The sequence below is a fragment of the Electrona antarctica genome, assembly GCF_951216825.1.
Source record: "Electrona antarctica genome assembly, chromosome: 8".
Taxonomy (NCBI): Eukaryota; Metazoa; Chordata; class Actinopteri; order Myctophiformes; family Myctophidae; genus Electrona; species Electrona antarctica.
Window position 1 is genome coordinate 41861356 of NC_136789.1, and position 17489 is coordinate 41878844.

The following is a 17489-nucleotide window of genomic DNA, read 5'->3' on the forward strand; positions in this document are numbered from 1 at the left end:
GGGCCGAGATAAGAGTTTATTCTTCTGAATCCCAGAGGGGGGAACGGATGGAGGCGTGCACTGATGTGAGGGGGCGACGAGAATGAACGGGGAGGAGGAGGAGGAGTTCTGGAGATTGAGGAGTTCTGGAGGTGAGGTAGATTGGGACTGGGAGCCTGGAGGGAGACTGCGGAGGAGAGGGAGGTTTAGGCCACCGTTTCCCCCAACGTGAGAGTAGCCTACAGTAGGAAGGAGCCATTCGGGAGGGGATTCTATTGAAATTGGATCTGAGCCTTTCTTTATAAAAGGTAGACGCTCACCCAATGTGACATGGTGTGAACTTGCAGATCAGCTATTTGTACCGAATGTTCTCCACCAGAATAGGGACATAGGGATTGTGTGGTTAAGAATAGCCTTCAAAAGAGTCATTTTCAATGCAAGTAATCTTCATTCTACTTGAGTAAAGTAACAGTACTTGTACTTGAGTAGGATGTTTTTCTTAAGCCCCCCCCCCCCCCACAGTCTCCTGATGTGCAGAGGGCTGTGGCTCCGTCACTTCCATCCCCAATTCCTTGGGCTCCCTTCTTGACGGCCCCCGCTGCTCTGGCTCTAATGAGAAAGATGAAAGGTTCACAAGCAGAACAGTACACTACCCCCACCCCCACCCCCACCCGACCCCCACCTCCCCGCCCGGCCCCTCGCTCACTTTTCTCTCTATCCCGTTTTTATTCAGCCCAGACTCTCTCTCTGCTTCAGCCCTCCAGCTCAATACCACTATTCAAAAAAGAAAAAAAGAAATCCCAAATGTTTTTTCCTTTTTGGTGGTGGAGTGGGGGGAGGTTTGCTCCAGTAGAACAACTCAGCCTGGTTTTAATGTTAATTTCTTTCTTCTTTTTTAGTTATTCTTCCCTGTGATCTTCCATGCCATTTTCTCTCAATTTCTTGCGCCAGTTTATTATCTTGTGCGCTGCTGTTGGGGTGCAGCTACTGTACGGCAAATCAAATTCAAAAACCCAGACTGTTTCAATGATACACATCTTAGACACGACACAAGAGAGAAAAGAATGCTTCACCCAATGCTTCACCAAACGCACAAACAAAAGCTAAATTTCATTATGGGTATACGAAGAACACCTTCAAATATATTGCTATACTGGAATTATTACTGAATTTAAATATTTTCATAATCAACTGGAGTATTACTGTACCATCAAAGATCACAACATATTTGTACACGATATGAGAGTGTAAAAATGGACACTGTACTGTGACTCTCAAGAGTTACAATAACCCCATGTGCATTCATAAGACGACACTCTCTCTCCTGTGTTATCAAATAAATCACAGAAAAATAACCTTCACAAATGTCCATCACATATTCACAACCCCCACCCTTAAATTCATGAAGCCATGACTGTGGTGATCTAAACCAGTGATTCAACCCTTTTTAATTTCAAGGACCTGCAGTTTGACCTACATTAAGCCAGGGACCCCCATTTATATTATTGTTATAATTAATATTATTGTTTTCTAGAGCCCCAACCTAGTAACCCTGTGTTACTTTAGCTCTGAGAGTGAACAAATGGAACCATAGTGGTTCCATTTGTACACTCTCAGATTTACAGACCTGCTGGAAGCCTCCCAAGGACCCCTTGAACCATTGGTCTAAACTACAGAACCTCCTTATCATTGGACCACAGCACACACAGCTTATACTGAAGAGATTTCAATCATAGAAATCAAATGATACAAATTCCATTTGGGATTAATTATAGCTCAGAATGAATTTACAAATGAATAGCCTACAAAGTGGGGAGTAAAAAATTTGATTGATTTATTTGAATTAGCCGACATTTGATCATGTTTGTCAAATGTGTTACGAAAGATCCAAGTAAATTAAAATCTTAAAAATGCGCTTCGAAAGACTGGGATAAATTATTTATACATTTTTGCCATCCATCCACCATGCTTAGGGTTATTGGTGCACCCAGACACAAAGCTATCACCCCCACTGCTGCTACTGTAGGACTATGCTTGTCTTCGTTTGTTATCTCTATCTTTTCTTATAGTATATTACATATTATATTATAGTGTAGTACATTATTCTATTATGTTTATATATTTAGTATTGTTCTTGTTATGTTTGTGTTACCACAGAAATGCAAGTGCATTTCGCTGCTTGTACCTGTAATGACAAATACACCTTGACAACTACACACTCCTGCCATCTTGTGGAGGGTATGGGGAAGTTCATCCAAAGCCAGTGAGTAGGCCTACAAATAATGATAAGATGTTAAATCAAAGAAACGCAAGATCAGAATAGTTTAACAAGATTTAAACCCCTGTTCCCCTGAAGTTGTTCATGCATCACCTTAGTTTTAAAAGTGCATGTCATTGTGATTTAAATGTAGGAGACATCAGACAACAACCAGCAACAGTAACTGCTCCCGAGTGCCTATGCACTAAAAAACAACTGAATTCAATAGTTTCCTCCTGAGAACCAAATGGAGGACTGACCTTCATATAATGTACCGTTTCACTGATATATTAAACATCCTGTTACACGTCCTTTCAGCTCGGGTCTTATGTCCTCCTCAAGTGATCCTCTTTGATCACAGGAATCGACTTGCCAGGAGGAATATGGTTCATATAGTCAGCCGAGCAGCATAAACAGGTTTCTATTCTAAACGACTCGGAGTCCTGATCACCTGATCGGAGTTATGTGCTGTAGCTTGTTCTTAAACATGTCCTCTTTCTGTAAAACCACTTTGGTAATTTCTCTACGACACCCCCACACATAAAAGTTCCTTTGTGTGATTCTTCAAAAATACTGACTTGGTGACATTATTTGTGTCAAAGCTTGCTCTTTTACTGCAGTAATAAAACGGTAAAAGGAGGGTATGGAGGAATATAGAAATTCTATCTGTTGGAACAGATAGATTTTCCATTTCCAGAGGAAGGCCAGCATCAGACACACATCAGCTCTCTGTGTGGACATATTAAATCAACTTGTTCAACACAAGTCTACATAATAAAGACAGGACCATTCAAGCATGTGGCGGAAGATGCAGGATAATGAATGCCACAGACTATTTATCCATAATGTATAAATGATAGATAAGGGGTCAGGACAATGAGGCCTTTTCGTGGAGGGGTCAGAATGAAATTTGGACTTGGACTGTTTTTCGTCTGTGGTACTCGCACCTTCTTGATAGCATGGTTTTGTTTTGTTTTGTTTTATGTGGCGGATGTGTGCTTTTATAGAATGAAAGCAATGGCAATGACAGAAAAAGTCAGCAATCATTTTAATAACACTTTGAGAAGGCCCATATGGGGTAGCTTGTGATCGTCTATTGCGGATGGCTCATAATATTTTCCCTTGGTAAGACATACCGTACAATATACAGAAACTCTTAACCACTTTAAACCTGGTGTCCCTATTTTGACCATATCAAACATTTTCAAAAAGATGAAAATATTCAAATATTCAACAATAGCAGATCTACAAGGTCACAGTGTATCACAATGTGACTGCTTGTAGATTATCAATTTGTTTTGCAGCTTTCTTTTTTTTTTTGCATACGTATAAAGTTAAATGCAGCATAATTATGTAAGACGAACCATTGTGGCAGGCACTCTGCTGGGAATTTTACTACCCAGTGCAAAAATTGTACAGAGAAAGACAATATTGCATTTATCTGGTCATGATACTGTATAATAAGTGGCACGATTTAGAGGTTTATCTAACAGGTTATATCGTTGGTTATATAGTTCTATGATTGGTGCTGCTAAAACCCCTAGAATGAAGTAACCGTTTCATTCATAAATAATAATGCAACACAGTTCACCTTGTGTCAACGTAAAGTAAATACTGACATGAAAACAGCAACCATTACCATAGAAGAAATATGTAAAAGCCCTCCACAAATCTGCAGTACATAAATTACATAAAGCAGAACAGGGTGAATATGAAATAGTGTGCCTACTGTAAGCAGGTACAGTATATCAGTGGCCACATAATATGACAAGACATGAGGGGTATGAGAACAATACAACAAAGTGTCTTATCCATTACAGTTCATCCCTGAAAAGGTACCAGTTTGGGTGGTGTAATGATAAGACGGTAGATATCGAGCAGGAGTATATCAAAGGATTGAGTTTTCAACCACATCATAATAGTCAATACAACAAACTCACTCCACAGATCACAGCAACATAGCCAGGCTCAATGTATTGAGCCAACTGTAACAACATCATTGTAACAAACCGTCACACAAGGTCACTGACTGGCACTTTGCGTCAAGAACTGCATTGCAGATCAGTAAAAGTTAGGATATTTCAATGTAAGAGTGGTAGCTGATAATGGCTGGATCCCATTGAAATAATGTGACTGAGCAGTACAATATGATTTAGTCAAAAGAAAAGACGGAAACTCTAGGTGTACCTGAATGTACACATTTTACAGAACCGTAAATTACCTAATTAATAGGTTGATTAGATTTGTTGACATCTTGCTTGGGACTAATGCAGGACAGATGGATCTAAATTGCCATACAGTATAGCCCCAGTGCTAGCAGGGCTAAAAAAACAGTGAGGTGTAGATACAGTATATTGCAACAACTGTATTAAGGGCGATCTATACTCAGTTGAGAGCCACACCGACTCACAACCAAAGACTATATATCAGGGGTTACTCCCTTACATCCCTGTGAATCTCAGCTGTACAATTTAGATTCCCTCTTCACTACAGCAGAGAGGGAGCATAGGACAGGCACATGTGGAGGACTCCAGCAAGATATCAATCCCAGACCAGCAGGGATAATAAGCATGGTCCTGGAGGCGAGCACACCCACCAGTATCCCATCCAGGCACTGGGCGCGGCATAATAAAGCATTCAATCTTTACATAGGAACCTGACAATACCAACCTCCTTTGATTAGCAGGTACCATATGAAAGCCGCGGAAATACATGGGCTCACAGAAATGTAAACAGTCCACAAGGACAAACGTTCGTAAAATCAGACACATGTAACATGTTTCGTAAAATCAGACATATGCAACACGTCCAAAAAGAAAGTGCAACCAAAAAGAACTCTGCACATATTCCATAAATAGCTGGAGGTTTTCCTTTTGGTAACACAGTCTTGTCATCTATTGCAACCTTATAGGCTTTTTGGCTTGTCCTGGTTGTTCATGTACTTCTGGTAAACCACTCCCAGTGTAGTGACGAAGTTCCCCATGAACAGCACCAGGTAGGAGCAGCCACACATCAGCACCTACAGTGCAGGGTGAACACATGCACATATTAGGGGACTGGGTACAACAGTCCATCAAACTAATCGTTTTAATGTCCATTATTGGTATTCAAAAACGTTGAATACATTGAAAATAGCAATTCTACAAGTTCACACTGTGTTGCATCGTGACGCATTAGGGCAGGCACATTAGTGGAATATTATGGAATTATGCCACCAGATACTATTTGGACAGATCGGCCATTTTACAGCACAGCGATGGAAGTGAACGATCATAGTTTTTGGCCTATCTAAGTCAAATTAAGGTCTAATCAAGCCCCGAATATCGCATTTTGAGCAGATTATGAGCCATAATGCAAATAAAGACGGTGTGCGTGTGGGCCGTTTTTAGGTGGACGCGACCGGCCGTTAGCTAAAAATGCACTCTTTTTCTTTTCCGGATTATTAAAAAAACAAAAACAATCTCAGGATCTCGGGCATGGCGTCGATTGCAAAGGTAAGTTTATCTTTATTTTTAGAAAATGAAAAAAAGAAGGATCCATATTATATATCAAATAAATTTGCATAAGCGGCTTGGGCAAGTGCTACGGCAAGTGGTTACTGTATGTAATGTTATGGATACTGTTGAAGATGATCAAAATAAACCAACAAACTGAAACTATTAGACAAAAGACATTTTGAGAGTAATGCATATCTTGGTATGCTGATTTTCTGGTATTTGTGCCGTTATATATGGTATTCAATTAAGTATTCTGAAGCTTAAATGCATACCGGTAAATACTATACTGTATGCAAAATTAGATAACAAAAATGTGTCAGCAAAGATCTATATTTTAGATAGTTCATGTGGAGATAATAGTTTATCTGTTCAGCAAATGACCCAGTGGATAGCAGTGTACTGCCCCCTACTGCTCAAGGGAGTCATTTCAGCTATACCCAGGAAAGAAGAATTAGGCAGCAACAAACTGTAGTGTAGATTTGTGTCACTATTTGTTTTGAAGGAAATCAGTGTTTCAACTGATGCCAAGTAGATAATGACCATTTCTTTCATGTAAAAACTGTAAATCTACATTTGATTTGGCGATATTTAAAATAGCTTTTACAGAGATTGCACCGAGGGCACACCAGAGGGCAAACGCAAAGGAGGCCGACCCAAGAACACATGGCGTAGGACAGTGGAGGGAGAGTTGAAGACCCTGCATCACACCTGGGGATCTATAAAGACGCTGGCCCAGAACAGACTGAAGACCCTGCATCACACCTGGGGATCTATAAAGACGCTGGCCCAGGACAGACTGAAGTGGAGATCCTTTGTTGCTGCCCTAAGGGCAGTAAGTAAGTAAGAAAGATTGCACCGAACAGTTTTGCCAAAAGAGGATTTAAATTAGCCCAAATGAGAATAATCATCAAAATCATTAAAGCATTATACATTTTGAATGAATTGCATGCCCCAACATGTTACTGTTGGCAGACCCACGGTAGTTATGTTATTCTTGCTGTTCCAAGTTTCCAGTGTGTCGTGGTGCACATACCTGCCACTCCTTACATTCTGGAAGCCGAGCCATTCTGAACAGTGTAATGCCACTGTAAAGCTGCCAGAACTGAAAGCACAAGTCCATTCTTAATACAATCCCTTCCAATCTTAGATACAGTTGGGTGCCACTGATATTGTCCCTTATTATTTGACCCATTTAGGCCTGACCTCAACATTTAAAAAAAATCCTTCTAAATCCTCCAGTTTTCTGAAATAAATATTTTCACGATTTTTCAAAATCGCGCGCCACTCGGTGGCGCGCTATGAGCTTATAGATCTGCTATTTTTCAATAGCTAAATTATAACATAATGTTTAAAACACCAAAAGGGGTTCCCGCCCAAAATGGGTTAACTGTCCTTTTGCGCAGATCACGCAAACCTCAGCAAAAAGAAAAGGACAATATCGATGGCCTCCAACTGTAAGTGTCAACTGTTAATGAGCAGCTGGAGGGTGGGGGCCACTGGGGGGGGGTTATAATAAGTAGACGCTATTGCAAGAGAAGACACTCACATGACCAAAGAACAGGAAAGGCAGGAGAAACGACAAACCTCTCCACATCCATGACTGGAAACCCTCTGAACGAGAAAATAGGAGAGAGGTGAGGACTCGGAGAATGTCATTATTTGACTGGGATATTTGTGTTACAGCAAGTTCAGAACATAACATGAACCAAACAATGTACTAGTAGCAGGGGGCACTTAACCATTGGCCAGATGGTAGGAGCTTAAATTCAGGGTTCAGAGGATGAGAGCCTTCTGAAAGAATAGCCGCAGCTTTATTAAGCACCCGTTTGTTAAATCTGTGGTTCAAACTACTAAAGTGTACTGTCTCCCTCAATCTTGCTTGCCCCCTTCACAACCCTACTAAGGCATTCTTCTCTCCAATGCCAAGATTAACATACCGACAGATAACGGCAAAGGAAATTAGACTCTATAAAACAATATCATCAATCTGAAATTTAGACAGCTTCCTTACGACAGCCAGAGGAGAGGACAGGAGAGGATACACATTAGATGGACAATTAGTCTCCAGAACCAGGGACATAGTTAAAAATGGAGCTTGCTTATTAAATCATGGAGTTGGAAGTTACAATTGGTTTATATTGCCTAAAGCACAGATTTGCTGGGTGGCCAATAATGTGCACATCAAGGCCACCAGGGGCGCCACATGTGCAAATCGGCCGGATCTGCACCACGGCCCAAACCTCTTGTATTTCAAATGACCACGGATTGTGGCTTTTATCAGCTGTAGTGAAATTATGTTAAGCTTTCATTATGTTTTGAATCAATATTATAAAGTTAATTTGAACCTGTAATTTGCTACATTGGTCAGACAAAAACCACCAACTCAAACTATATATATATATATATATATATATATATATATATATTAATGGTGCATGTAGGTTCTGGTGGAAACGTTCCAGCATTGTTAATTGGAAAGGATGCTGAATATGTCTGTATTCTTTCAGTGAAGGGATGGGATAATGAAGTGAATGTCTTAATATACTATGTATTTTGGGGCAATAATTGACACTATGTGGTACGAATGACAAAGAGAGAAAATATAAAATGTATTTTATTTTTATTTATAATGATGAATATAAAAACATTATCAACTCACCAACTGTTAAGTCCATTGTGTGTCCTTCTCCCAGGGCTCTGAGTCTGTACAGGCAACCACTCTGGTAGTAGTACTGGAGAAACTGGACAAAGCCTGCTTGGAGATAAAAGACAAAATAGGTATATTATTTAAGGATGATCCAAGTCATATAATATAGTATAATATATAATATAGTGTCCAACATGTTTTTATGAACCGATTCTTTGTTTTGAACAATTTTTTCACCACAAACTTTCTCCTTGCATTATTTTTCATTCCACCCAGGCTGAGGCATTAGGTTTTATACAAGTAGACTATAATTCATAGTGATGTTGACAACGTTTTGTTGACCGCAATCCAAGCTACGTTTAAGTTACCATACATTTTACATTTATTATACATTTTCTGTATAATAAGCTTAAAACCAAAACCATATCCTTCTCTTCACTGACCATTTCCTGGCCAAAACCTTTATCTGAACACAAATATACAAAACACTTACTCTTCTCATATTCTTATGGAAACTGATAATCATCTAGCGTTAAGTCAGTGCACAGATAATCAAAAAGTGGAGCACTCTGTGTCCACCACCATGTAGAGATGAACATGGCCAGGCAGCCAAATGGCTTTACATATTAGGCTGGAATCCAGACTAATCTCGCTTCATTCATCTTTTTGATTTCTTTCACCAAAAATAATAGTAGTACTGTAGGTCACATGAAGCAATATGGAGCGTCTTACTTTGATATAGATTGTATGAAAGGAACTGGTTCCTGAACATCTGATAAAGATCCCCTTCAGGCCTGTGAAGACAGAGGAAAGACATCTATGACTTGGCTTAAGTATTCTTCTGCCTACACATGCGTGGCGCCATTTTGAAATAAGGCTAAACACGTTGTTTTCAGTATTTAAATGTCAGCTGAATACATTAAAGGGCTCTCGTCAAGCGCATTAGCTCAGTATAAATAAAGGTTGACACTTTGTGGCCTGACAAAGTGTCAGATGCCTCGGGCCACACCCTGAAATACCCATATGTGTGTCTCAAACAATAGTGCTCTTGTCACCGGTTCCTTTTCGTGGCTGGGGAACAAGGAAAAAGTCCATTTGGGCCCTAAACAATAATGGCAGATTTGGCCACGGCACGCCCAAAAATACCCGTATGTCTCTCAAAGAATATAACCCTTCGTTAACTGGGGTCCACCACCAGGGGTCTGTACTTGGCCGGCTCCTTTTCTGTCGCCTTACCAAATCTATTTGCCAAAAATTCAAACAATCTACAAGCTCACAATTCATCGCACCGGATTGTGAGCTTGTAGATCGGCTATTTTCACAGAATTTCCAACTTGTTTTCCAACAAATGTTTGCCTATTATAACTGACATGCCCACAATAGCAACGCTGGGGTTCATGTGGTTAATGATTTTAGATTCCGTGCTCCCCTCCCCGATCTGCTCCTAGATTTGTTGAAACACCTTGGCCTTCGCTACTTTTACACCAGCACTTCCACTTCTGCTTTGTCTGAAGCTACTTGTTGTGTGTGATGTTGAAATAAGAAATCTAAAGCTTACATCACAACTTGCACTGAATTAACCACTTTCAACCTGGCATCTATATTTCGGGCATGTCATTTATAGGCCAAAAGATTTATGAAATTGCAAATCTACGCTTAATTTGCCACACAGTACCATCATGCGACAAAGTATAAATCATGCTTATAGGTGGTCGAGGGTGGAGAAGCAAGCATGGGTGAAATCACTCACCAAGTGAGCATGACCCCAGATAGGAACGTTGACAAGTAGTGATGGAAAACCCACCAACCCTTAATCCTGAAATGACATAGAAGACACACAGACAATCAATATGGACACTATGCATTCTGCTACCCGCTGAGACGATAAAGGGAAAGAATTTTCACTTGAGAATGCCAGTTGGTTTGCAAAAACTACGTCTGCATGACTGGGTCTCATGGTGTTCTGTTCTATATTGTTGTTGTCGGGCAGAAACCTCCCATCTCCATAACATGTTTTTTTTCCATAAATGAATGCCCTACTGCTTACTTGATCATACCACAGCGTCACACGAAAGCATCAAAAGCAGCAGATCCATAAGCTGAAACGTGCCGTGTTTCAGGCGTTTTGAGCTTGTAGATCTGCTACTTTTGAATTCTGAAATGTTTTGGACACCCAACAGAGATATGTTAGACATATTAGGTTGATGTGGTATGTGCTCATACTGTCATACAATAACTTCTGTCAAGTCAATCATTATACTGAAACATGATGACAACACTCGGCTCGTAGAACATTTACTTCAGGTAGTAACATTAACTCTGCATGTGTTTTATTGAGTGTTTCCTGTGTGCAAGCATTACATCATTATTGTTATGTTTTATCAGGGACATGCATTTTGAATAGAGTTGGTGGTCATGCACATTATCATACTTACAGTACTTAAGTTATAATACCTGGAATACAACAAGATGCTTGTGTGTGTTTGAATGAATGAAAACATGAATGTTAATGAAATTAACATTTTTTACATTTATTGGACATAGTCTGAATAATAGGGATGCCGGATACACAGTATAGTAGTTAACAAGATGTCAGAAACAGACCTTGATCCATTACAGATGAGGATACTCTCTCTGATGGTCAGGGTGCAGTAGTACCACACCAACAGGAAGTTGAAAAGAGCATCCAGTGCTCTGAAGACAAACGAGAAGCATAGTTCACTAGTTCAGACAGTTCAGACACTTCAAAAATGTTAAAGACATCCACAGACACCAGAGGGAGCTCCACAAATCACTTTCATCCCAGATTTGGCTCAAACAAGGATTTAAATTTCTTCCACCTCTATGCCACCAAATTCGTCATTAAAACGTGTGAATCCTCTATATTCTCCTTCAAAACCGCTCTAAAAGAGCACTTACAGGTGGCTGCAATTCGGAACTGGCCCCTGTAAAAAGTCCAAGCCTATCACCAGAAATGCCCAATGAGTGATTAAAATGTTAACAAAAAGGGTAGCCCCACCACCCACATTTTTCTTTTCTTTATTGTTACATAACATGTTTTATTCTTTTGGACTTAAGTGTATAAAACATGATATAACTGCAATTCTTGTGGGTGAATTGCGGGCTGAAGGTAATTGATTCATCCCTTGATAGAAGGACTAAGATTATAGACACCATAATGTATGATTTATCTTTAACTGTGTCTGCTGTATTTTGGGGCTGTAATAGAAACCGGTTTGTTTACAAACTGTAATAGTGTGACTGTGCTAGGTCTTTTATTGCATGGCAGGAACAAGTACCTGTTGCAGAACAAGAAACGACATGTGAAGCTAAACAGGAACAGGATAACGGTGAGGATTAACTTGAATTTCTCATATTCATCTTTGTAGGCAAATCTGTAGAAGAGAAGACAGAACACAGAAGGCAGGCCGTTATGGTGGCGTTGGCCATGTAATATGTTGTGTTATTTGAGTTAGCTAGTTTAGCAGCTTACTTGGACTGTTTGTTGAGGAGGGTAACGTTGACGTTTCCCAGAACCAGACTGAGGTATAATCTGAACGGGGAAATAAAAAGAACGAATCATTCCATCACTTCATTCGTCATTAATGTCTTCACTGTTTTGATTAAATTAGCAATTAAGTAGCAAATCCACAGGCTTGAAATGTGGCATGAAGCGACGCGTTTTGAGCTTTTAGATCTGCTACTTTTGAATTTTACGCACAGCATAATTTAAACCTGCGGGCCCTTTAGATATTGATCTGCATTTCGCAATGCAAATGGTACATCAACAACTAAACTGTGGCTCGATGCAAATGTCATTTCAACTGAAAGTCTATTTAAACAGCCAAACCCATTCTTCTTTGGCAGGAAAGCTTCCATTTCGAAGAAGACATCTGGTCTGTGACCGATCGTCTCCAGGATTCCATCTATGGAATTGAGTTCCTCTAGACTTAATTCTTCTTTCTCATGGTCTTCTTTACATCTAAACACAGAAAAGTATGAAAAAATGATATGTCTTCATGAATATTACATTGCAATATCCCTGAATACAGTACATGTCCAGTACATGAACATAGCATTTAAAATACTGTTGAACTTTAGTAGAAAAAACGGCTTGGTTTTGTTTTGATCATGTTTTTTTCCCGGTTGTCCTCTGATCCTGAAGCCGTAGATTAACTCACAGGTTGTGGAAGAGTGCCCTCTATCGTAAACACTGAAAAAACCTAAATACCCGCCAGGGACGTGCTGGCCATTGGGAAATTCGGGACAACTTCCGAACGGCCGGTCCAGTCCAGGCCGGTCTGGGCCAGCCGTTTTTTCTTTTTTTGTATTAATAAAATAGGCGCGCGGCCAAGGGCCTCCACAACTCCACTTCCCGGGCTGAATTATGGGCCCACCACTTCCCTGATACCTGTACATTTATAGACGTGCGTTGGATTTGAACACAGTATGCGTTTGCTCAATAAATATATACTCACTCTTCTAATGACATTGAAAGCTCTTTTAATTTCTTCCTCTGACGAGTGATGGCATTGGAGCAGCTATTTTGCAGTTTGGTGACCTCTTCAAGTTTCTGTCTGTATAGACGATGAGTCTCCTACCGAGAAAAAGCACAATCATATTATACTGTATGAAACATTATGTGACACACTACAGTATGTCCAGCCCACTTGGCAAGTAATATATAAGGAGGTTGTGTTTTAAAGCTGCAGTTCTTCACTTATTTTAATGACTAAAATGTTGTTTATTTTTTAAACAAAGATTTATTTTCAGTTACAACTACACAATTAAGTGGCCAGTTATACATCTGTTGCTCTACAAATGTTGCTCTCTGTGGCCTGCAGCCTACCTGCCGAGGGTGTTTCCACAGATATGTATTACAGTCGTTTATATCCATCCAAAGGCTAATGAAGCGAGCGCCTGTGACCAAATACTCTTCGGGGACATGATGGACCACTGCTCTTTGAAAAAGACACTCAGAGACTTCCAACAGTACTTCCAACATGCCCGACTAGGTCCAACAAAATCCTAGACATGTGTTACAGTAATGTCAAAGACGCATATAAATCTGTACCCCTCCCGCCCCTGGGTGCTTCCGACCATAACTGTGTGCATCTTTTCCCAGTCTACTGCACTGCACTAAAACAAGGCAAAGTGCAAAACATTCGGATTAAGAACTGGAACGACAACGCCTGTGAGACTCTTCGGGGCCTCTTTGAGTCCACAGACTGGGACATGTTCACCGAGTCCTCTGCCGAAATCAATGAATTGACAGACGTTGTAACTAGTTGGTCCCTGTATTGCAAAAATACTGCGATTCCCGAGAGAATTGTCAAAGTGTATCCGAACTCTAAATTCCTCAAAACACTTAAGAAGAAGAACAAAGCGTTTCGAGAGGGAAACACTTTAGAATTGAGAAGTTTGCAAAAAAGAAATTAAGAGAGAGGTAAGGGCTGGAAAAAAAGTACAAGGGAAAAAAAATAGAGGCTCAACTTAGAGCAAACAACCTGGGCTCTGCCTGGGATGGTATGAAAACCATCACTGGTATGAAAGAGAATGGTAGGAAGAAGGTTATGTTATCCAATTATAACTGTGATCAGCAACTAGCTCAGAGCCTCAATGATTTTTGTCAGATTTGATGCCCACGACTTTAGTGAAAACCACTCTGAGATCAGAAACAGACTTCTGTCTGCCCCCCCCCCCCAGGCCAGACAGCCAGTGGAAATCGTACCCAATTATAGTATCCTGGCACGATACTAAATTGATAATAAATTGAAATTTGACGCAAACACTGACATGCTGTGCAATAAGGACCAGCAACGCCTTTACTGCCTAAGAAAATTGGCTAGGTTACAGTGGACAAAAGCCTTATGAAACTGTTATATAGTGCCTATACATACATTCCGTTATTTCTTTCTCCTGTATCTGTTGGTACGGTAACCTCGTTATCAAAGATAGAAATTCCCTTGGGAGAATTGTGAAAACTGCTTCTAAAATTACTGGCATCCAATTGGAGCCTTGATTTCTTCTATAATAGACAGCTGCTCGAAAATGCCCTGTCCATCCGCTCAAATAGTGCGCACACACTCAGTTCGGAGTATGCTGCTGCCATCTGGCCTTCACTTGTGTCCCTGCCCAGTGCCTAGGACAACAAAAAACAGGTACAAATACTCCTTTGTCCCTGCCTCGATCCGAGCAGTTAATGCTGCCGAAAGACGGTAAAAAAAAAGTGATGATGATTATGTTTTAGTACCTAGCACTATGCTAAACTTTGCTCTTGGCACTTTGATGATGTCACTTTATGATGATGTCACTTTATGATGCTTCACTTTGTACTGTACTTGGTTAGCTACTCTTTTTTTCTTATCCTTTTTATCAATTGCACAGATGTGCCCATGCTATGTTGTCACATGTCTGTGTTGTACTGTTTTTACGTTTCAAACCTCTACGATCTGCTGTAAACAAGGGATGTCCCGATACACTTTTTTCACTTCTGATCCGATCCCGATACCGATACCAGTGTCGTGATCTCATGTTGTGTGTATATATATATATATATATATATATATATATATATATATATATACACATCTTGTGTTGTGTTTATAGCAGACTCCTCACTCATATGTGCACTTGCAGTTTGGGCAACTCCAAAGCAAACTCCACATGTCGCAACATTTTATTTACCTGCCATAGTGTCAACCCCTTACCCCTGTGTCTGATCGGTGGTTTATAGAATGGCATATTCACCGATACCAATATGACCCGATATGACAAATAAGGGCCGATCCGATACTTTTTCTACGTTTACAGTAGAGATGTCCCGATACTGTATCGGTATCGGGACATCTCTACTGTAAACCCAATTGCCCCCGGGGGACATTAATAAACAACTTGAAGCCGGACAGCAACTCTACATCACACTCTGCTCTACATCTGACCTCAAACCCTTAAATCTCATATGGAGCTGACCTGCTCTGACATTCCATATGTGGATCCTTCCCCACCCATCCTTCCTGTTCATTCCATATGTTGATCTGACCTCATCAAACCCTGTACACTACTCATTCATACCACCAAAACAGTGGGTCGTTTTTAATAAACAAATAAATGATAAAGAAAATTGGGATGTCCAGATCACGTTTTTGTCCGATTTGATTTTGAGCATCTGCCGATACCGACTTTTCCCGATCCAATATTTATATTATATAGAACACGTTTATGCCATATGCCGTATAAAGTATATTAATACGATATAACTTACACATCAATTGGGGTGGCTCCTAAAGATGTAACTGTAAGGATTTAGGAGTGCATGCATACATACAGCGAGATTTTTTGTCATATCTAGGGTTGTCAAATGAAAGTCAAATAAGAGACACCCGGCCATATTTCTATGAAAAATAAGGGAAGCCCAGAAAAAGATGAAATCTCGCTGAGTCACTGTACAGTTTTTGTATGGGGAACGTTAGCCAAAAATAGCCGATCTACATTGCGAATTTGCTACACATTGTGAGCTTGTAGTTTGTCTATTGTTCACAAAGAGATTTGGTAGACAGAAAAAGGTGGTCCAATAAGTACAGAGACAACTTAGGTCAAGTTTTGTCCAGAATGTTGAAGTGGTTACTACCTGTGTATTATATAGGCTACTGTATATGACCCATTTGAACTTGTAAGATGTGTGTCATTGATTGATTACCAAAACATTAACAATTGTGTCCCTTATCAGTTCAATAAGTGACACATCTCTCAATAAGGGATGATTCCTTATTTCTAGGAACGGTTGGCAAGTTTGGCAACTCTTCCAATGCAGCACTACATATTGGGTTTACCACAGAAAGCAGAAGTGGCCTGCAAATTGCAATCACAATGTATTGTTGTTGTCAAGAAATTCCTGACATGACTGACAACCCATGACACCACCAGAAGATTGACAACACCACGTTGTCACTGCAGCCATTTCTGTTATTAAGGGACATCAGCTAAATTCGTGTTTTGCTTAGTACTATAAACGAAATTAACGAATATGTCTATAGACTGTATTTACTGCCAAATATGGTGTGTTGGTAGTACCAACACACCATATGTACCAACTTGGTACATAGACAAACATGACATAGAAGTTAAACTTGCAACAGTTGCAAATGGACATACAGTACAAAACTCATGCAACATTACATAATGATCCCGGCAAGGCGACATATTATGCAGTTTGAGTGAATGAAACAGATCTGAGAAGACCGAGTATGAATCCAGCTTAAAATAATTATGTTTTATGCAGAGAAAGATAACCACACCAGCATTCAGCAGTTTAATATCCAGGTCAGTTTTAATGAATGTCAAAATGAACATTATTGAAGTAGTCCTATGACTCCTATCGCTCGGTGTCTGTAAAGTCCACAGTGTACTCTCTGCAAGGCATGGGTTCTAGCGACGCTTCTTACAGCTGCTAAGTGCAAGCAAATTGGTTACCCATCGAATTGTGTGACGAATGAGTTTATTTTCAACAGCAGCACAGAGTCCACAGACATACTAACCAAACACTGCTGTCTGCCTGTCTCGTAATAAGGGTTACCGTAGATGGTTCTTTCTCTCTCTCTCTCTCTCTCTCTCTGACTGACTCGCTGTCGAAATCATGCCCACAATATTGCAAAACAGACCTGGGCAGGATACGATAGGTCACCAAGTGCGGTGTATCATCGCCGCTCCCCACACACCCCTTTCAACACGCTCAACTATAAAGCTGTTCTTTACCTGGACCTGTTGGTAGTCCTTCTCTATGTCCTCCCAGTCGGCGAGACATTCTGTTAAACCGCTAGGGCTGAACAACATTCTTATATGTTTTAATGTGTTTAAAGTCTCTGAACTCTGAACAGCCAGCGACTCACAAGCAACAGCTGAGTCCTGGCTCTGCTCTTCACGTACTGTGCTCTGCTCTGCTGCGTATGACCTCACTACTACTTTACACCAATGATGCGCCTCGTCGGTATTGATGGTCTCAGCCAATCAGCGGCAGGCATCAAAGGTTATTCCATAAATAACCCATAGATAATATTTATTTTTATCAACAGAAAATAAATATGGACATAATATTACAACTTACAAGACA

General features: G+C 40.3%; 1 protein-coding gene across 2 annotated transcripts; it reads right to left on the reverse strand.

Moving 5' to 3' along the window:
- Positions 1-3274: 3274 nt before the first annotated feature.
- Positions 3275-17310, reverse strand: LOC306927982 (transmembrane protein 120A-A-like). Of its 2 annotated transcripts, none has more exons than XM_079507894.1 (12): positions 17135-17310; positions 12859-12977; positions 12231-12362; positions 11874-11933; positions 11680-11775; positions 10985-11074; positions 10131-10196; positions 9113-9174; positions 8393-8485; positions 7280-7344; positions 6767-6835; positions 3275-5255 (listed from the first exon to the last, which is right to left on the reverse strand). In XM_079507894.1, exons 1-12 carry the CDS (start codon positions 17210-17212, stop codon positions 5142-5144), a joined length of 1044 nt encoding a protein of 347 aa, XP_079364020.1. In that variant the 5' UTR covers positions 17213-17310; the 3' UTR covers positions 3275-5141. The 2 variants fall into 2 exon arrangements, with proteins under 2 accessions (XP_079364020.1, XP_079364019.1); XM_079507893.1 differs by having other exon boundaries at positions 8393-8488.
- Between the last annotated feature and the right edge of the window lie 179 nt (positions 17311-17489).